The sequence below is a fragment of the Strongylocentrotus purpuratus genome, unplaced genomic scaffold (assembly GCF_000002235.5).
Source record: "Strongylocentrotus purpuratus isolate Spur 01 unplaced genomic scaffold, Spur_5.0 spur5_scaffold_5, whole genome shotgun sequence".
Lineage (NCBI taxonomy): Eukaryota > Metazoa > Echinodermata > Echinoidea > Camarodonta > Strongylocentrotidae > Strongylocentrotus > Strongylocentrotus purpuratus.
In genome coordinates this window covers 29,409,440-29,431,314 of record NW_022145611.1, presented here as the reverse complement: position 1 = coordinate 29,431,314, position 21,875 = coordinate 29,409,440, and the positions used below count along the sequence as shown (strand labels likewise).

General features: G+C 36.7%; 2 protein-coding genes across 13 annotated transcripts in view; one reads left to right on the top strand and one right to left on the bottom strand.

The window, feature by feature from the left end:
• Positions 1-687: 687 nt before the first annotated feature.
• LOC588708 (dnaJ homolog subfamily C member 4) lies at positions 688-16,116 on the top strand. Of its 2 annotated transcripts, none has more exons than XM_030998787.1 (7): positions 688-871; positions 8,743-8,874; positions 9,403-9,505; positions 10,144-10,349; positions 11,881-12,039; positions 14,197-14,283; positions 15,336-16,116. In XM_030998787.1, the coding sequence occupies exons 2-7, from the start codon at positions 8,777-8,779 to the stop codon at positions 15,427-15,429; spliced, it is 747 nt and encodes a 248-aa protein (XP_030854647.1). In that variant the 5' UTR covers positions 688-871; positions 8,743-8,776; the 3' UTR covers positions 15,430-16,116. The 2 variants fall into 2 exon arrangements, with proteins under 2 accessions (XP_030854647.1, XP_030854648.1); XM_030998788.1 differs by lacking the exon at positions 688-871 and adding an exon at positions 2,349-2,461.
• Positions 16,117-18,087: 1,971 nt separating this feature from the next.
• The window catches only part of LOC588667 (SPARC-related modular calcium-binding protein 1), a 49,195-nt gene continuing 45,407 nt past the window's right edge, over positions 18,088-21,875 (bottom strand). For all 11 annotated transcript variants that reach the window (XM_011675518.2, XM_030998783.1, XM_030998784.1 and 8 more), the window contains one exon: positions 18,088-21,812. In XM_011675518.2, coding sequence (XP_011673820.2) covers positions 21,796-21,812 — 17 coding nt within the window. In that variant the 3' untranslated portion in view covers positions 18,088-21,795. The remainder of the gene's footprint in view (positions 21,813-21,875) is intronic.

The window sequence follows — 21,875 nt, the reverse complement described above, 5'->3', positions numbered from 1 at the left end:
TGGTCTTTTCATAAGTGTTTGAGGATCTTTCATAATTGTAAGACCATGATGTCTTAGTGTCGGTTACTTTTTTACTTTTTAATGTAGAGGACAGTGGGATTACCAGTACGGAGGGTGAGGGATAGCAAGAGAGACAGAGAGGCAGAGAGAGAGGAAGGGAAAGAGAAAGAGAGAGAGAGAAGGACAGAGAGAAGAGAAAAAGGGGGAAGAAAGAAAGAATGAGACCGAGAGGGATGGAAAGTAGAAGAGATGTAAATACAGAGAGAGAGAGAGAGAGAGAGAGAGAGAGAGATAGAAGCCTACAATGTGTATCTTCGGAAAGAAGTATAGAAATTGCAGAGATTGAAAAGAAATGAGAAAGTAGGAAGAGTGAGGGGGGCAGGGTATGACAGTCTTCGCATTGAGGGGGTATTTAAGAGGTGCGAGGAGAGAGAGAGAGGGAGGGAGAGAGAGGGTATGAGGGAGAGAGTATGAGGGAGAGAGTATTATGAATTCTTAATCAAATCGAGGCAATTTCACATTGCCCAACTCTTTTGTTACCTACTATAGGGGAGCCAACACAAGCTATGTAGAACAGGTGCTCTGCCTAAACTTTAGTAGACGGTTAGGCATGCAGGTATTTATCAGGTGCATGGGATTGCAAGTTTTTGTTTAGACATACTTCATTTGGGTGTGTAATAAGCCACAGTCATTTAGGGTATCTGCTGTAGCAAGCAAACCCTCGCAGATAAATTTGAAGAGAGGGAAAGGAGTGCACTTGCAGCAGCCCGCATGTTAAGGCGGTGCCGGTGTTCAGCAAGAATGAAGCTAGGTGTGCATGGTCTAGCGGCTCTAGCTAATCCATCTATGTTCTCTTTTTGAAAAGCCAATTGTAAGTAATTATGCTTTTTTATTTACATTGTGAAAAACCCTAAAGTTTCACTTCTCTGTTGACAGTAAGATATCTTTTTAATTACAAAACATGTAGGCACTTAGTTTTAAAGACGGTAATGACAAACACAAAAACATTTCATTTATAATTATTATAAATGAAATGTTTTTGTGTTTGTCATTACCGTCATTACCGTCATTACCGTCATTACCATCATTACCGTCATTACCGTCATTGTTTGTCATTACCGTCATGTTTTTGTGTTTGTCATTACTCTATAGAGTGAGTAATTTGAGGGCATGCAATATGTGTAATACCCTATTTTGCAATGTGCAGATATAGGAGGGAAAGGGGAGGGAGGGGAGGGGAGGGGAGAGGGAAAGAGGGAGGGAAAGAGGGAGGGAGAGAGAGAGAGAGAAAGAGAGGGAGGGGAGAGAGGGAGAGAGAGAGAGAGAGAGAGAGAGAGAGAGAGAGAGAGAGGGGTCAATAGTGGTCAACATTGAGGCCATGTGTCACCTGACTCACCTCCTTTAACTATTTATGGTGAATGATCTAGCCCACATAGCCTCTCAAGAAGTACCAAAAGTCCGGTCGATTTCACCCCGTTCCCGGCTGTAATAAATGAGTAAACAATTAAATAAATAAATTAAATGTGATACAAATTTCTATCGGCTCTCGGGTGTAACACTCCCCTGAAAATAGAAAGCACCAACGTGCCCTTTAACTAATCTTTTTTGCCCCCAAACGCTTTGGATGTAATAAATGAATAAACAATTAAATAAATAAATTAAATATGATACCAATTTTCATCGGCTCCAGGGTGTAACACTCCTCTGAAAATAGAAAGCACCAACGTGCCCTTTAACTAATCTTTTCTGCCCCCAAACGCTTTGGATGTGAAGAAAAATAAATGTTTATATCATTTTTGCACTGCAATTCAGTTAAAACTTAGCTAGGTGTAATCTTGAGTACCGTCATTTTGATTGAGGTGCAATCAAATATTAATTTCGTTAAAGAGCTATTTATATTTTGAAAATCGCGTTACTTTCTTAGCGGTATAGCGACAACAACAAACAGAACATTACAAAAAACAGACTCATTGACCATCTTCACTTATTTTATGAGGAGCTGCAGGAGCATGCACGTCGTTAGTGAGATTAAGACAAGTTCTATCGGAGTTCTATAGGAGTTCCTTTTGCACCCCTCCTCCCCCCCCCCCCCCCCACGAAATTGAAAATAATATGATACTTTTCATATCGTACGGGAGCTACCGTTTCCAGACACATCGCCTATTCACTAGTATTCTCTTTTTTTCTTTGTTACTTGTTCCTTTAAACTTTTTGTTTTTAATGTAGTTTTTGTTAAAGATGAGAAACAAACAAATTATGATTAAAAAGACAACTATATATCTAGTGTGATAGTTTGGGGTTTCTAGCAGACGACGACGATCCATAATCTGGAGCGCCATCTACGGCGCGACAAAAAAAAATGTGAAGTTACACAACAACAAAATCGTAAAACTAATATCGAGAAATTCAAAGAAAGCCCTCGCCAATGGAAAGGAAACGTTTTACAGAACCATATCACTAGGTAAGCTATCAAATTTCCGCTATTATATATCGGCTTTGTTAAAAATCGGTTATTTGATTAAGAGGATAAACCGGTCTCTGTTTTTAGTGATGTCCATTTCAATGTTATTCTACTTGTTTTAGTCCCATCTGTGGTAAGACGTGTAAGTGAGTTTCGGCTTACTTCGTCTGCCACAGTCACACAGACATTAGATGCGATGCGAGAGATAGATGACTAGGTGGACAGTTATCCGACCCCACCCCATCCCTTATTTAAAAAAAAATCGATCATTCAATTAAATAAAATCAGAAAGACAAAGTGTGTACTTATTTACTCAATCCATCAATGAATGAAAGCTGAGCCTTGCCCTTCATAGGGAGGCCAGTGCCCAAATCTAACTTTTTAATTACTAATTTGTTTATACTAAAACTAAGATTAAAAGAAAGCATTTACTTTCACTAAGAAAATCCACCCATCTGCCGACTCCATAGGTTCCATCAAATAGGAGATATCCAGCTGGTTTGTAGCCATTTCCTTCCACGCCTTTCCGTACGTAAGAGCCTTGAAACAATTATATTTCATGTCGCAAAGTTACGTTCATAATTAGACAGGCCCGAGGGACAAAGTTCATGATGAAGTTTAAAACTTCGCGCGAAAGTGCAATCACTTAACAGCGGCTAGCCTTGAATCGGTCGCACACGTACACACCTTCTTCTTCTTAGTTGATCCCTCCACCGACACAGGCAAGCCCCGATGCAGGCTGAAGTCCAGCCATCAATGTGCGAACGATTACATCTTCTACTACTACGAGCCGAAGACGATGGTTCAAAAAAGGAAAGAAATATATATAATTCATTGATATTTACCTTAGATGTGTATTCCAATAATTTGATTTCCTCATGAGTATTCCTTATTATCAACGATCGAGAAGTTACGAGGTCCAATTAAAATCCATCTTGCAGCGAACACAATCATAGCGCACATCCATGCATGCAACGTACGTGTACTAATATTTCTCTCACTCTCTCTCTCTCTCTCTCCCTTTCGCTATACGTAACATACACACTCACTAACCATGTATCATACAACACACACCTTCAAATCATGGCTTTCATTTCAATTCTCAATTGGAGTATAGACTGCTCACGTAGACTTTTTTTTTTACTGAAATATCTTTTTTAACACTTCTCATACATTACTGCACGACACTCGTATCTAGTGGTGTGAGAATAAGGTACTAGGGTCTATAAATAAGACTACGCTTTGCGCACGATCTGACCGGAGCTCAGATTATGTCGCAATACCCTTTATTTTTGGCGCGAACAATGACGTCACTGTTCACTGTTTTCCTTCTCATTTTGAGATGGATGTAGCTATAGGGCTTAAACCAACGCAAGATTGACAGAAACATCGTACTCTATCTACTTTCGAATGTTCAGTTTGTAAAAATCTGTATTTAAAAAGATATAATCTTTTTTCTTTATATTTTCTAGTTGTTAGAAGTGGCAATTGTGAACATCTGAAATGTTGATCTCTATCAAAAGTTCTTTACTCAAAACGGATCCCATATTTTTAGGGTCTACCTTCTGCCAATGAGAAGGTTTTTAGTGAGCAAACCTCTACGCCCTCTAGGATTTTCTTAGTCGGTGGTGCGAGTGCGTCAAGGTCGTCTGCAACCACAGTTATTGGATTAAAAAACGTCAAAATCTGCAAGATTGTCAACAAATGGTGAAAGACTGTTACAGATCCGTGATTATAGGTATGTTGTGAAATGTATAATTGTATTTTCTTTTCATATTTTCTTCAATTTTTATTTTTACATCATTTTTTTCCCTTTGCTAATTTTTTGAAGTGGGCGACGAGCGCACAAATCGTAGGTGTAGAAGCCTTACGCCCGGGCATTGGCCTCCCTACCCTTAACCCTTGGGCCTCCTCCAGCCTCCGGCCTCTAGATCTATTTAAAATTTCAGAAAAGATGACAATTTAACAACCAACACAACAAGATCATAACTTACTTACTTGACAATAAATGAGTTAATTAAAATTGTGAGATTATCGTACAATGTGCATTCTTAGTATGATGCTGAAAAGACTGCCTGAGTGAATGATCAGATATGGACTTAGTGTCTTAGATTATGAGTGTAATTTGTGATTGCATCTTCCAAAGAACTTTATGCACTAAGCATTGGCAGGGAGCAGGTAGTGATGGAGTCAGAACTGTCTGGGGGATGGATATCAGCGAGTTCTTGATACAGAACATCGCTACCTTCGCCTGGGCTCTCCTTTCTTGCAGAGATGGCCATCGTAGTTGGTTGAGCATGGCTGTGACACTGCTTGTTCTGCGATGGTCATTGCTTGCAAACAAAACGTGCATATCTTCTCTGGATCATCTCGACTCTAGCTTCCTGGTATTGGCTTGGATAAAGGGATCCCAGATGATGATTCCATATTCTATGACTGGTCTAAGTAGGGTGAGGTAGCAGAGTACTTTGACTTTTCGTGGGCATGATCTGATGTTCCTCTGGAGGAAGGCTCAGGTGGAGTTAGCCTTCCTTGTTACTTGGTCGATGTGGTAGTTCCAACTCAGCTTCTTGTGCAGATAGATTACAAGATATTTCGCTGTATCTGCATTAGGCCTGAGTCATGTCGGGATTTTCATAAACCGGGTCCCGACGGCCTTGCACCGGTCGGGACCCGGTGTCCCGAAATCAGCTCGCAGGATTTGTCACTTGCCTCTATAAAAAGCGCATATCATCAGTATGTCCCTTAAAAGTGACATTTTTATCAGTCAAATAAATCAACACATGCATACCTCGGCACAGATTGGTATATTCTTCCATTTGACATTATATTCATCCATGATTGGCGATGTTTAGTGCCATTATCGTGCCTCTAAAAGTAAAAAAAACTCGAGCAAAAATATAAAGACTACAATCGAGCCGCCATTTTGATTTATGCAGGTTGATTAAATCTGGTCAAAAAATATGAATGTTAGAATAATAAAACGGCTTTCTAAAAAATTCTTCTGTACAATATACCGATCATATAATATTTTAAAGACAAAAATAAATATTTATCTCTTATTTTAAACATCGCATGTTTTTTTTTTAAAAGCTGAAAATTACTTGGTAATCACAAGAAGTTTCGATACGAATAGCTGTTGCAAGGCAAGTTCAGACTAGTCTCGGAAAAATGCGCAGTGCTCCTCGTTATCTGTAATGCGTGCCAGAACGAACCCAAACAAAGACGTGATCGTAACGAGAAAAAAATCATTAAAAACTACGAGAGCACAATTGGAAAGATATACTGCTCAAAATTACCATAATCAGATACATAACTTGGACAAAGAATTCAATAATCGCCCAAGAAATGCCACAGAAATTGTGATAATCGAGGAGTAACTGGGTACATTTTTATCGCAAGGGGCCTGCTGCAAATACTCGAATCCTTTGTTATACTGCTTTTTACCGTAGAGGGCGGTATTTGCCTCGTGTTCAATTTAAACACGTTTAGATATAATGCAGCAGGCCCTTCCGATAATGATTGTATCTATAGTAACTCATTAAATATCACTATTAATGTGGCTTTTCTTGGACAACTATTGTATTCTTCCTCCAAGTTATGTATCTGCTTACGATAATTTTGAGTAGTTGTCTTTCCAATTGTGCTCTCGTAGTTTTTAATGATTTTTTTCTCGTTACGATCACGTCTTTGTTTGGGTTCGTTCTGGCACGCATTATAGCTAACAAGGAGCACTGCGCATTTTTCCGAGACTAGTCTGAACTTGCATTGCAACAGCTATCCGTATCGAAACTTCTTGTGATTACCAAGTCATTTTCAGCTTTTAAAAGAAGCATGCGGTGTTCAAAATCAAAGAAAAAATATATATTTTGTCTTTTAAAAATTATTCGATCGGTATGTTGTAAAGATGTACTTTTTAGAAAGTCGTTTTATTATTCAAACATTAATGTTTCTTTCAACCTGATTTATTAATTCTGCCGAGAGACCCGGCCAGTACAGAAGCTAGCTAGCAGCTAGCTGGCAACAACAACCCCATGGGGCGAACTGCTTTGCAACCCATATTTCTATCAGCAGTTCGGATTGATTCTGGATGAGCTAGAATACGATTGGTAACAATTAAATACTTAAGTTTTAGGGTGGATTGATTTTAGTGGTGTGCAAAACTGCAATTTCTTACATATTTCATTATTTTTTTCGGAGCGCCGGTTCTCAAAAAACGAAACCGGGACCCGACGGCAACGGTCGGGTCCCGGTGTGATCGACCGTACCGACTCAAGCCTAATCTGCATGCTCCAGAGTTTGTCCATGAATGATGTAGGAGATCAGATAAACATAATTTGTTATTTATTTGTATCTCTTCAGTTAGGGCTCATTTTGCAAGAAGCTCAGCTATTTTGTTTCCCAGTATTTCGCAGTAAGAGAGGGGATTCATTCAAGATGAACTTGAATGCCTTTGTATACTAGTCTTGTGTATATACTTGATGTCGTTTATATAGTTATCTCCTTTCATAGATTGCATGGAGAGGAGTGCGCTAAGGGAATCTGTGAATATGACTACCCCTGTGTGCAGGTGTAGTTGTTCTATCCAAAATAGGGCAATTGTTGCTAATTCTGCTTGATTGCTAATTGCTGAAGGTATGGTTTGTGAGATGCTTAGCTTGCCTTATTGAGAAATGTGGAACAAAAAAAGGATGCAGCAGCTGTGCCTGATGGGGATTTTTTTAACCATCTGTGACTTATATGAAGGCTGTTATTCCATTTTGATTTGATGAGTTTGATACTTCTTAGTCTCATTTGATGTAGGTTATCATTCTTGTTATTGATTCAGTCAATTCAATGGATATTGGGGCAATGTAGTTGTGCCAGGAGGGGGTAGGAAGTGGTAGTCTGTCCTATAACTTCACATATTATTTCGTCTGTCATCCCTCCAGTCTTGACTCCCAATACCAACAAATAACACAATAATACACTTCAATTATTGTGGGAAAGCCTGACAACGACTACTGAGAGCCGGCCGTTTATTCAATATGAATGTTTAACAAACATTTCTTCTCGTTTCCTTCACAGGAAACCGGACCATTCATGGTCCAGGATAAAAAACCAGAGGTAAAACTCAACGAGCATAAAAACTTTGGAAAACCTTATTCAAACGCAGTCATGTTGTAACATAACATGACACAATGCACTTGTATTGTAAATAAAAGTTGTCTCGTCGAAAGTTCAAGCTGGAATGATTCAATTACACACTAATTGATGCCACACCCTGGTCTCTGTGGCAGAATTAGCTCGCACACCTGTACGAGCTGCCTATGCAAATTACATTCCATCGGGGCACGGCCTCGGACCCAACATAAGTATGCATTCATTAACGATACAAACAACATTTGCCTGCTATAAAAACGTACCGCAGACAAATAATATTACTTTTTTCATAATTGACTTAATCATTATTACATTTTTTTATTCTCAATCCAAAAGGTTGTCTTACTTTTTTATTCTTTAGCTTTTCAAATTGCCAACATGATTGGATGTTTGGTTTTAATGCCAGGTGGTTTATCACACGGGGAAAGATGGATGGGTACTTTTCATTCAGCATTTTCCTAAACTCTAGAGGGGGTTCTTTCATTTCCACCTGAAGGGCTGTACCGTGTAGAGCACCTGCGCATATATGTAAGGACAGGTATTGCATCAAGTTTAAAACTTTTTTTGAGCTTTCGCTTGGCGACTCATATGCTTCGCATCCATAGTCTAAGTTGTCTAACAGTGATCTGATTAGAGATCAATAGAGCATAAGTAGTGTTTTTGTGTGATTTCCCCAACTTGTACCAGCGACGCTTTTCAGGATATTATTTTTTTTTCTGCATTTGTTTCTAATATCTTGAATATGGGCATTCCATGTCAGTTTTTTGTCAAACGTGACGCCAAGAAATTGATGATTTGCTGGGAATTGTAGTTCTCTTTCCGAGAGGTTTGTTCTATCGCTGTTGCTGAAGAGTACTGGGGTACTTTTATTTTCGGAGAGTTTAGAGAGAGAGGGCCCACTTGAGCAGAGAGCACAATGGTGTTGTCTGTTGACCATACAAAATCGTACCAAACACACTGACATGTCATGCTTTATACAGGTGACGCACTTCACACATAACTGACGCACACTAAGCATAAGTACACACATACAACCAAAAAATTTCAGTACAACTTGCAAGTTTGCACCTTAAATATGACGAAAATGATAATTTATCATTAAGGTCAATATAGCATTCCTATCTCTTCTGTCTTTGCAGGAATTCACCACCTTGAGCTAATGAGAGAATCAGGATGCCATTCACCAATGCCTTCATGGTGTGTTCAAGATGTCAGCATAGACTTGTTCTACAAAGTCTGAACCATGTTAGAGGCATAACAACTGGAGCAAGGTTTGTGCATTTTCGTTTTCATATTGAATAGAATTTTGCTGGTCAGACGGTGCACTCTCTTGTTTTGATATGTTTATTACTGTGCATTTCATTTTTTACATGTATGTACCAAGGTTTCCTCACAGGAGAAGCGTAGAATCAATAGTGAGTAAAAAAAAAAAAAAAAAAAAAAAAATTCCTCTATTGTGTAGTGGTTCAACTAGGTAAACAACAGGGAAATTACAATGTACACAACACACACCTAAGTGTACAGTAGGAACATAGCATGTATGTAACATTGATGTTTGATGCAGAGTTTCAAACTTGTACCCATAATCATGTTTGCTATTGTGGGTTTATAGATTTCAATTGCCATTTTCAGTAATTTCAAACGAATTCCTCACTCTCTTAGACTTTGCTCAAGAATATATAAAATTGCAAACCCTCCAAATGGTTAAGTTTGATTACGTTACATGAAGTTGTTTGGGTGAGAGTTTTTGTGAAATTCTATGGTTTTATTGAACAATCAATTTCTTTGTTCATTTCCAGGATGTGGAGTCAGGCACAACCAAACTATTATGAGACCTTGGGAGTGCAGAAAGATGCAACCAATTTAGAATTAAAAGCAGCGTACTTCAAATTATCAAAAGTTGTAAGTATGCCTACTGAAATCTGAAGGTTCCAGTTTTTAAATCTCTCTCTCCCTCTTTCAAAATTTGAATTGAAGTGTTGCAGGGCTAAAATATTTGCTTGCTTGCAAAATAAATTTTATCAGAATGTTAGGACCAGGAAGGGTTGGCCTAGATTTCAAATTAAATACAATGGCGTTGTAAACTAACTTGTATTTGATCATAATGCTTTAGTTTCTACAGTCAGCCATTGTGAAAGACAATAAGCTAAACTTACAATAAAGCTGCAATAGCATTTTAGCTGTACTTTACAAGACTCGCATGAAAATTACATGGCACACACATGTATAACAGTAATGTTTCACTGTCACTTTCACACCTAATGTTTGCGAGTATCTATCCTGATTCATACCAAATGTGTGTGATGCTTTTTTATCTTTTACAAAAGGGATGCAGGACTCATCATCCAGGTTAAATCTGTGGTTAAATTCTATTGAAATTTTCCTCTTCAATCTCTGACATACAACCCAAATTGTAGTCCTACCTAATCCTAGATTGTTGATGAAATAAAACTAGAGCAAATGTTGGATCACGATTCAAAGAAGTAGGTTAAAGAATGTTGTTCATCTTTTATTTCATTCCCTTAACCTTGCCCATACAGCTCCATCCTGATGCAAACCCCCAGAACCCAGACCAACATGACCTGTTTGTGCAGCTGAATGAGGCGTATGGAATCCTGAGTAAATCTACCACCAGGAGAGATTACGATCTAAGTCTTACCCGACCACACATCAAGGAGATCAGAGTTCATAACATGGATCATGTCTCACCGGACAACCCATTTGGTGGACATACAGAATCAGATTGGTATGACATTTATTAAATCAGGGTTTGAAAGTAGCAGTATTTTTTTTTCTTAATAAATTAAAGGGTTATCATGTTAACAAGATGATGGCATTGACTTTCAGATGATTCAAACTAAGAGGATCGGAATAACGCGACGTTGATTGGTCAATGATCCGGGCTCATTACCGGTATTCATTTATCGGAAGAAGAATGAGTTGACTCGGATCGGTGATCGGAGGATTGGACGAATCACAAAAACTTTTGAAAGTAGCTCATGGGTCATCAAAATGCCTGTGGACATAAATAGCGGGGCACAATCGGTTGTTCTCCATACAACACAGGCTGATTAAGTGGACTAATGTCTCATTATTATTAAACACCTCATTCATTCAGCTTATCTCTTAGTTTCTGGAGGTCGTCTTTGTTTGCGGGAATGACCTGTTTGTCGTTCTTTTTCAGCTTGGCAATGATGCGGCCATCTTGTGTCCAGACCACTTTTACATGATCTTTGAAGTCAGTGTTTACTTTCCAATATAAGTCACTTCGATGCATGGTGAGACTTTGGTGAATGAACGCGGGAGTTTCTTCCCATTTGCGGAGAAGTGTTCGGGCACGGTATACTTTATCATGGCATCTTTCATATGACCAAGTCTATGACTTCTGTCTAGGTCCTTACATTCAATCTCAATTTTCATTTTCTCTTTGCAGAGCTTGACGATAGTTTCATCTGTATGTTTTATTTTCAGCTTCTGTCATTCCTTGAAATATTAGACAGTTTCTTTGTGAATATTGTTCTGCCTCTTCATTTTGAAGGCGAATAGATCTAAGTTTGCTTTCAAGAGCGGCAATGCGGACATCTCGTTCATGAAATTTGAATTCAAACGTAGTATTCAATGTTTCGGCAACGCTTATCGTTATAATGGGTGTTACTTCATAAATCCAGGATTTCCTGATAGCACTCACCAGTTTATCAATAGTGTCAGCATTTTCCAAAGCATTGTTCAGTTTGGTGCTTATAGAGGTAGCTAGTTTATCCGACTGTAGTTTGCCATGGTGTCAGCTATATAAGTTGACGTATGATATCAGATTACCAGTATTACTGATGTAGATTCAGATTGAAAACAGATTTAAAATAATGTCCAAAGTTATCTATTGCAAATGGATGACAGATAATACTGTGTTGCATTGCAGTGGTGACGGTTTTCAGGCGACATTACTTAAAGCGAAAGAGAGAGCTCACAAAACACGTCCGCTCATGATGAGAACGATAAAATCAAGGCTCTCTCTTCAGTTTAGGTCAGAACCTTTAGAACAATCAACAGTAAGCACTTTCCCCCAAAATATCCAACTTGTTAATGGAAAGAATCTTGCCCTGTGTGATTTAAATGACCACTCTCATAGCGATGGGGTTCTCCCTGACTGGCGTAATTTCCAAAGTAATTTTATATCATTTACATTTGTATTTCACTTGTCATCTTGATGGCCTCCTAACTCTAGTTGAAATGACTTCTTCAAACCATATTTGTATCTTTTGTTGATAATCTTTGACCAGGTTTCCAAGAACGCACATCTTCAGGGAAGGTGGTGAAGAGAAGGTGAATGAGAACTACTATGGAATCAAGGGATTCAGGAGAGTTAAAAACACCTATGTGGTGTATGGGTGTGTCGCATTCATCTTTACCGGTGCTGTCTTTCATTTCTTTGTCTTCAAGTAAGTTCAGTACATTATAAGAGGTTCATTATGCAGGATAACAGTTTCTCTTCAGTACAGACCTCGGCAATAACGAGAATGATGAAATATGTACATGTGTAACTTATCAACGAACATCATATTCTCTTAATCATTTTTAGTCCTTAGCCCCACGTCTCTGGAACAAACTCCCCTCGTGCTTAAGAAACATTACTAGATTTCTTTAAAAAACAACTGAAAACATACCTGTACAACTCCTCTTAAATTGTTGATAGTCTAAGAGACAGTGCCTTGTATCCTAATGCTATATAAATCCAATTATTATTATTATTGTTATTTTAATACAAATTAAGATAAAAGTGATTACACCTGAGTGATTAAATCGATGGGGCTCTGCCAATTAAACATGATGGTGCATTGAACACAACCCACATGACTTATTCGGAAGTGACATCTCATAGAAGGAGTAAAAGTATTAGTGCCTGGATATTATTGTTGAGATGTGTCCTAAGAAAATCGCATGCTTAGCAATCATGATGAAAATTGTTGAGGGAGGCTCATGATTTAACCATTGAAAATCTGACCTACAACAAGGATTCTCATTGCCTTTTCAACTTAAAACAGGAGGATGAGCGATTTGGGAATGATTTATCCTTATAGTTGTAGTTATAATTTATTATTGGTGAGGTCTGACTGATGCTTATTAAAATTCATTCAGCTGTTCCCAACAACTTTGTTTTTTTTCTTACTTGGCTACTAAAATGATGTTTCTGGTCACACTTGTAGCATTATTGGTCCTGTATGGATGGGTTGAATCCTACATCCATGATGAACTCTATGGTGTGTCGGTTACGATGGTTATACATGTATAATATGCAGGTTATAGCTAGTTGAGTACCAGGGAATTTTCTTTTAACTGGGATATTATTTCTTTACAGCCCACTACACAGTGTCATCCACTGAAACTTAAAATCCCCACTGCACTACTTATAGCTACTTGCGCCCTCTATATAGGAAACAATGCCTAATCGGTGCCCGTTGGTCCCCCATGATCCCCTTTTTCTTATGTTAATTGAGAGCTGATTTGATGAGATAACCACTTGTCAGTGACCTTGCAGGGAGGTCTTATCCCCTGGCCAAACTAGTGCAGACAGGCTTTAAATGACAATAGATAATGTAGTATTGTACTGTATTGTACTTTCTATTGTACTGTGATTTTCAAAAGAAAATGTATATAGTTCTACAGAAGGGTTAATCTAAGGTGTTTTGTCCCTTGCATTGCTAACATCAGACGTTTTAGTATACAAATAAATCTATCAAGTTGACATGCTCATTAAAGCTTGGATCAGAAGAAATAATGAGGGAAATGAAACAATATTAATTTTTTATAATTTTCCTGTGTACGTGCATTTTTTTTTTTAACAAAATGGGACAGTGAATGACTATACATCTTGGACTTGCAATTTGAAAAAATTATATGATGAAGGAAAAATAAAAGCTTAAAACCTTTTGTACCTAAGTCGTATTAAACAAAAAAATTCATACTGGCTCTTGTTTGATTAAAGTGTTTTGAATCATTTTGAATACAAAAATGGCCTTTGAAGTCACATTTACTAGGAGATGGAGATGGAGATTGCAAGTTTAGATTAGGACAATCACATTTATTACCTCTCATGCTGTTTGGGGATATTTATTATCAACAGTGTGTCCCAAACTCAATCCCCAGCTGATAATAATGTACGTCCCTTAAGCCCAGTAGTTGATGGATAAATCACTGTCCAACAGATGGCAGTTTGTTTATTTTCTGTCTGTCCTGCGTCATAGATTCTCAGTGAGTCATTGGGCTAGGGTAGCACGTCTTACAGCCTCTGCCTAGTTTCTGTTCCTAATGTTTAGAGCTTGTTTTTGTATGGTTTTGCCGAGGCTATAGCATGATTCAAAGTTAATGTACAACGCCTACCCATTCCATCCCTGATTATAAGTTTGCTATTGTTAAATGAAAAGTTAATCTTATCAGTATATATATATATATATATATTTGGTGAGATTCAGAATTTGTGAAATGAGAGAAATTCTTACATCATATCAGTTATTCATTTATTCATTTAGATTGATTTCTGCAACAAATATTTACCGGTAGACTTTGTTTGTTATTCTATTATGTATTTTTCTTTCCAGACATAGCAGTGAATATGCAACACAGAGACTAGATGCAAAGGATAAAAAGATTGCAGAACTGTATAACCAAACCAAAGAGAGAGCAAGGTAACATCAGAATATTTATGTTTTCTGATGGTGATGATGGTGGTAGTTATGATGGTGATGGTGGTGATGATGATGATATGATGGTGATGGTGATGACAATGACGATGGTGATGGTAATGACGATGATTGTAGTTATGGTAATAATGATGATGATGGGGGTTATGGTGATAATGATGATGTTAGTTATGGTGATAATGGAGATGGTAGTTATATTTATGATGATGGTGGTAGTTATGGTGACAATGATGATGATGATGGTAGTTGTGATGGTGGTGATGATGATAATGGTAGTTATGGTGATGATGATGATGTTTGTAATGGTCATAATGATGATAACGATGATGGTAGTTATGATGATGATGATAGTGACAATAGATGTGGTAATCATGATGATAGCAATAATGATGATGTTGGTGGTGGTGATGATGATAATGATACTGGATAGTTTTCGTGATGAAAAAATGATGGATCGAAACATAAGTCCCAGTGATTGGATATAAAATGATGAATGAGGCGGATCATTCCAAAGAGATGAGGATGAGATCCTTTAAATCCTATTGAATATTGATTGATAATATTGATAATAATTTTGGGTACTGAATAGTGCCCATGGACGATGCTCAAGGTTGCATGATCCTGATCATATGAAGTCCCACATCATTAGATACCTAATACTGAATTATAAATTTCTCTCATATTGGTGGTAGTGGTAGAAAACTAGTATTAAATTAATTTGAAGAAAGAAATTCAAAGGGATGTTTACTTAGAATGAGTGATTGTTTTAGTAATGCATTGTATTGTAATACCTCAGTCACACCGCCGAATTGACCCTTTACAGACTCCAAACCAACTGATTCTTGGCCACTGGGGGAAATGTAATTGTTTGATCGGCCTGCTGTTGTTCTGGTGTTGATCTCATTGGTGTGACTGGAGTATTAACACAGAATGGAAATATTTGTTTTAATTCCTTTTATTAATTTTGCATGATATCAAAATATTTGTAGTGTTATTTTGTAAAAAATGAGACTGTTATTCATATGTTTCTTTTGCAGGAAGAATGGACCTAAGAAACAGATGGAGTTGCTGAGAGAGAGGCACAACGCAAACCAAATGAAGCTTGCCAAACAACTTGAAGGAGAAACATGATATGCATTTTACTTTTTGAGCATGTTATTTGACAATATTGGAATAACGTTTTTTTCGACTCTATTGGTCATATTTTTACTATTTTACTTAATGACAGGTATTAGGGTTTTTCCCTATGTTTTCACTGTACTGTCCTAAATAAAATGTTGACATTTTAAAATTAAAATAATTATGCTATTAGGTGTGGTGCTTTTAATCACATTGGGTCAGAAGATTTTAGAATCATGTATCATAATTACTTTCTGGCACTTTATAATTCTTTTTTATCAAAAGTTTCCTTTAAAATATAAGAGTTTCATATCAACATTTTTTGAAAATTATAATTCAATATTTTAGAGATTGAGATCGAGTGTATTCCTGGAAAATGATAAATATATATTTTTGTAATGTAAACCAAGAGTGCATTTTATAGTAGTGGCAATGTGGCATCCCAATCAATTGTGCGGTTTGTAACTTTATACATGATATACATGAATATCTTGACCATTTTTCCTGCTGAGAAAATATAAAAGATGGTCCTCATGTGCAATGTAGGGAATATAAGATAAGGATATGGGAAGTAGCAGATAACAATAAGCTTAAAAGTACCAGAGGGAATTATTTATGATAATTGTTTACTTAAAGCTTATATTGTTTTGTTGTAAAGAAAGAAAGAGCTTCAGACGGCCACTTTTAAATCATTTTTTTTTTAATTGAATTTTAGAGGAAACGGTGGATATAACGACATGTGATCCTGCAACAACTGTTCCGTGGTAATTTACATAACTAACTGATTAACCCAGCTTCAACCCTGGACCTGATATTAAACCTACCCCAATATTAGCAACCCTATACTTAACCCTGGAGCAAATGTTTGACCAAAAATGGAGTATCAGAAAATCACAAATACATGTAGAATGTTTCAGAAAAATAGTTATTTTGGAAGCTCTTACTTTATATTTTGGTGAAGCTCAAAGAAATGTCTTTGTAATATTGTGCTAAACATCATTATGTAATTCTGTATCATACATGTATATAAGAGTATTAAAAATTCATCAACATAAAACACTTGCTAATTTTTCTGTTATTATGATTTGTTTGTTTACTTCTTTCCTATTCATTTTATATGCTGTCTTTTTGTAAAGATTTTTTTATTAATTTGTCACTTTAACAAGTTTGTCATTGACAACCTAACCCTAACCAAAAACCTATCCATCAGTAAATCAGTAGATACAAAAAGTTCTGCAATTCCAAGTTTCAGCATTGACATCTCTTTTGTTACTACTTTATCCTACTTGAGGTTGGTATCATTGAAAAGCCTGTTAATTCCCATTTAGAATGATGCCCTATGTGTAATGATAATGTTATCATGGAATGTGCAGTACACCTGAATATGGGGCCAAGTCAAAGGCGAAATGTTGCAAAATAATGTACATGTAATTGTCAACATCATTCCATCTTCCAAACAAATAAAGAAAAAAAATTACTTTTGACAATGTCAAAATGTTGCTGGGCCCCATATTCATTCCATAATTACATTATCATGAAGAATCATTGTAAAGGGGAATAAAAAGGCTTTTCAATGATACCAATGTCCAAATTCTAATTTTTGAGGAAGTAAACCCAAATCCTAACATTGATTAATGCGAGTGGTATATTGTACAACGAAAACAAAAATGACGTCACAATACTCAACATTGCAGTAGTAACAAACAATTTATTAAAACTCTTGGCAAAATTAATTCACACTTCTACTCTGTCGCATATGGTTAATGGACAAATGCAAATACTTTGTTATATGTACATTATAAACAGTAAAAATGTATTCTAATGCTCATTACAGTAATTCAGAAGGGTGAAGATGACTTAGATCAATAGTGAGCTAAATATATTAATTTAAAAGATGAATACAAGCACAAGCTTTAAAAAAAACTAGGGTTCTAGGACACCTACCCCTGGACAACCATCCTCCAGTTAACTACTCCCCCCCCCCCCCCCAGACAATTACCCCAATCTAACTACCCTAGGACAACCACCCCCTAATTGATAATTGTCCAGGGGGGGGGTTAGTTATTATAGGGGGTGGTGATCTGGTAAATTAGTCAAATAGATATCATAAAATAACCTAAATTCAAAGAATTATGTGTCAATAATAAGTGGAAAGTTGTATAGAGTCAAGCATGAGGTTTTTACATTGTATAGTAAAACGATGTCATATTCATTTAGATTATTATTTGAATGCTATTCTTAAAATTATGCTTTTAATAATTGGATTTTTACATTTTGAAAGATCGAGCCATAAATCGAGTATCAAAAGTCGGCAGAACACAATTATCATTGTGCATGGCATCAAACGTTCCAGAGCACAATTTTTAACCGGGAGTCCTTGAATGAGAAATATCACATGCGAGGTACACGCATTCAGATTTTTTTTTAAATAGTATTCTTGCATTTACTAAAGGTAAATGTTGACTTCCTTCAACGTTATACCTCGTATATGTTGTACAAAATATGAATTAAGACGGCTCTATTCACGAACCGCAAGTGGAAAACTTGTGCGAACAGTCACAAGTATTTTACCTCATAATTCTCTATCCTGATAAAAATTATTTGTGGACTTTGGAGAAGATCATTGATAGGATTCACATTTCAATTCGAAAATGACATCGTTTTTAAATGTCATTACATGGAAATTAAGTGTTCTATGAAATATAGCTAGTATCAATTTCCATGATTACGCATTATTGTCACACATTAATCCTGATCAACCCTCTTATATAGTAAAAGATGGTATTTTGATGTATAGCATATACTGTATAGAGCATGTACTGTATTCACACTACATGAGAAACTGTTCGAATTTAAACATATATTGCCGCCTTTACAACCCCAAAATACCTTGGAAGATATTTGTCAATCTTGTTGGGTTTCTCTTTCTCGATTACAAATTAATCTGAGCGAAGCATATGTATAAAATGAAAGCAACAACACCGACAGCCCTGCCCCCTCAAAAAAATCTTCCAGAACCACATCTGATATTCAAATCATTTTAAAAGATACTGTGCCCCATCTTTGTAATCCATTCCATTTTTTAATTTCCAAAGTATTTGGTCCTTCAATCCGCATCTTCTCTTTAAATTAAGACAACACATTTGTACAAAACTGCATTTTGGTCTGGAAACCTACGTAAGTACTTTTGAAAGAATGTTGCCTCTATATAAGGGGAGAAATTTGACATGCAAATTATGTACACTTAAAAATTATGACCTTGTCAAAATGTTTTTCCAATTGTCCTAATGCTAATCAAAATTGCAGTCGTGCATCTCAGAGCAATACAACGGAAGAGATTGGCAGAACATTGGTCTTTGTAAAGACATAGCAAGTATTTTGAAATGCACCTAATCCATACAGCCGGCTAACACATAGCTGCTGCATTTAGTTCATGATAATTTTCCACAATAGTTTCAAAACAAGCTTACAAGATTCAAAGCACAATATGTTCACAATAACATGAATAATAAGGTCGAACATTTGTGGGCACTATTTACAAGAATAATATATTGCTGTTGAAAATCGTCATCATTCGAAAGCATGAACGTTGCTGCGCACTAGTTCGTGGCCATTCTCATACAATTATATTACTTCTATTCCAATTTCCCTAACGATAAATCTCCAACTCTATTTTAGTAAGAAAGAAAAAATCTCGCGCAAATGTGCAACCATCCTGGCATTTTTTTTCTTCAACTGGACTTACAAATTACATCGAGGAATAAGTGAGATTATTAAGCCGAATCATTTTGATCGAAATAGCATGAAATTCCAAAGAAAGTTTGCTCTAAACATTTCATCCATCATTACACATAACGATCTGTATTATCCCTAGCAAAAAAGGGGTAATTTATCGAGCAGATTCAAAACATAATGATGCATATTTCTGACGAAAACATTAGTCAAAGTCAAGAAAAATCCAGTTGAAACTCACGAAAATACAGAAAACTTGTGCACGAATTAAAACATGATGTGTAAGTTCTTCGTCAAAGTCAATTAGTGTGACGAGATCAAAGCAAAATTACCGCACACATCAGAACATCTGCAAAGGCAATCGCCCTTCATATCATACTGCTAATGGCATTAAGTTACAAACGTTCATTCTTTGGGTTACAAATTGTACATCATCATGCAAATAAAATATTTCCATTTCATTCAAAAGGCAAGGCATGATATCGGGTGAGGTCATGACCCTGATTTCTTACTAACTAGTGTTGGGAATCTTCCTAAATCCAATCGAAAATCCTCGTCAAACGAAAATTAGCATTATGATGCCAGTTTCAGAAGATTTTCTATTTAAAGTGAAACGAAAGAATTAAAAACAAAAAAATATTCATAAATGCTATTTCTACTAGTACATACCAAAAATGGATTAAATTCCTTCCCCCTTATGTTTGTTTTGAAAAATATCCATGACCTTCTATAATTCATCATTATTTCTTATAATCTTTTCTGCTTCTGTGACACTTTGTAATGATGTTCGCAAGCCTATTTCTCACAAATGTCAGTCAATTTGCTCATCGACTACACTGGGAACAACCCAAAGAAATTTTTTTTTTTTTTAATGTTTTGGTTTGTAAAAAAATCTCGATCAAAGAAAGCATTCACAGGAACATCTTTGAAAAAACACGAAAACTATTGCTCCTTTATAATAATCTCTGTAAGACTTCAAAGATGCAACTTTAAAGAATAATTTCATTTGGTCGAACAGGGAATAAAAAATGATTAAAACCAAAACGGGTTTCCCCCGTGCAGCAGCACAGGAAATTCATGCTACATAAAATTTGACCCTTTTCATTCTGGTTCATTGCTGCGATAGAATTCGCTCATGGTCACTGGGAGAAAGAAGCAAATTTAGCTTGTAGCTCGCTAGGCTACGACGTCATGACAACGAGATATCTTCATATATCATCGCAGAGGAACAGATAGACGGATGTATGGGAAGGGAGGGAAAGATAGAAGGGAAATATCAACGAGAAAAAGAATAAGAGCTAGAGAGAGAGGGAAGGAGCTGATAATAAGATAGCAATTTGATATTACTTCAGAATCAAAAGAGAAGGAAAAACATGTAAAAGAAATCAGAAAGTCAGAAAAGAATCTGAGAGGAAAGAAGGTTGATAAAATATCGAAATAAAATGTGACAATGTGCAATCGACTAAAATTAATAATTTTAGAATAAGATAAATTAAATGATAATGTTCTGAAAATCATACATTGGTAAGGAGCACGTAATAATTTTAAAATCGAAGTAAACACTGGCGCATATAATCCAGCATATTCACAGAATAAGAGCAGAAAGTTTCGATTCTAAAAGGGAGTACCTCCCTTTTTAAACATGGATTTTTTTTTCTCCCCCGCCTCCAATGTGAAAAAGTCAGTGGCATGCAGACAAGCCCATCTCCGAGATGATTGATGCCCAAGCGATCCCGTCAAAGATGCCAGCATCGGATGTGATGAGTCACATAGGAGCAGCGGAGAGAGGACTCAAGTATGGCGATGCCATTAAATAATCCTTGGCATCTGCCGAAGTAGGCGGCAACATCATTTCATCAGCGGTATTATCAAATTAACAGTTTTTTGAAGACCATCCTCCTCGCGGACGATCCTGCATGCTTTGTTCGAATCCAACGCTTGTGTACTTCCACGAATGATCCACTCTGCATATTACGATCAATAATTTCTTTTCAAGTTTTCTTCTATTTGGTTCCTTCGAGTAGAAGAAAGATCTACAGTGCCAAATAGCTTTCATCGCGACCTCTCCCTACCTATTTTTTCTCTCTCCATGATCAATTTCCATCATGATAATATTGCTTTGAAGCGACTGACTGACGGGAGGAAATTTCTATCCACTGACTCTCTTGTCAAGGTTAAAAAGATGAATCAGTTTCTTCCACACTTGGAGTTCATTCTCCGATTTACAATTGGTCACAAAACAACTCCTCCCTTTTCATCTGATTTATGTCAAATACATACAAACATAAACAATAGTGCAAGTCCATTCAGAGATGAGAAACAGATCATACTCTAAAATGGAGCACTCGCACAAGAAGAGAATGTCTACACGACCGGGTCGGCCTTTAATTCAAATCTCGACGCTCGATCTGAAGTTTTCGTCAGCATGCATCACGCTGCACAAGTCACAACATTTTAATTCAGAAGTCGAATCCTCGGATACCAAATTGTCTCTATTTTCTGATATGACATCATAGCATAAAGTTTGTTTTAGTTTTGCTTTGTTTTAAATAGGAAACATTGGACAGAGCTGTTTCACATGCCGGGCATTTCATTGGCTGAAGATGACGTACATTGTGTAGACTGGAATCAACCCGCGCTCGGCCATCAAGTCAGTCTGTCAACTGGGGGAAGATGAAGAAAAAAAAGTAACATGAAAGTATTTCAAGAATGTTTGCGTACATCAG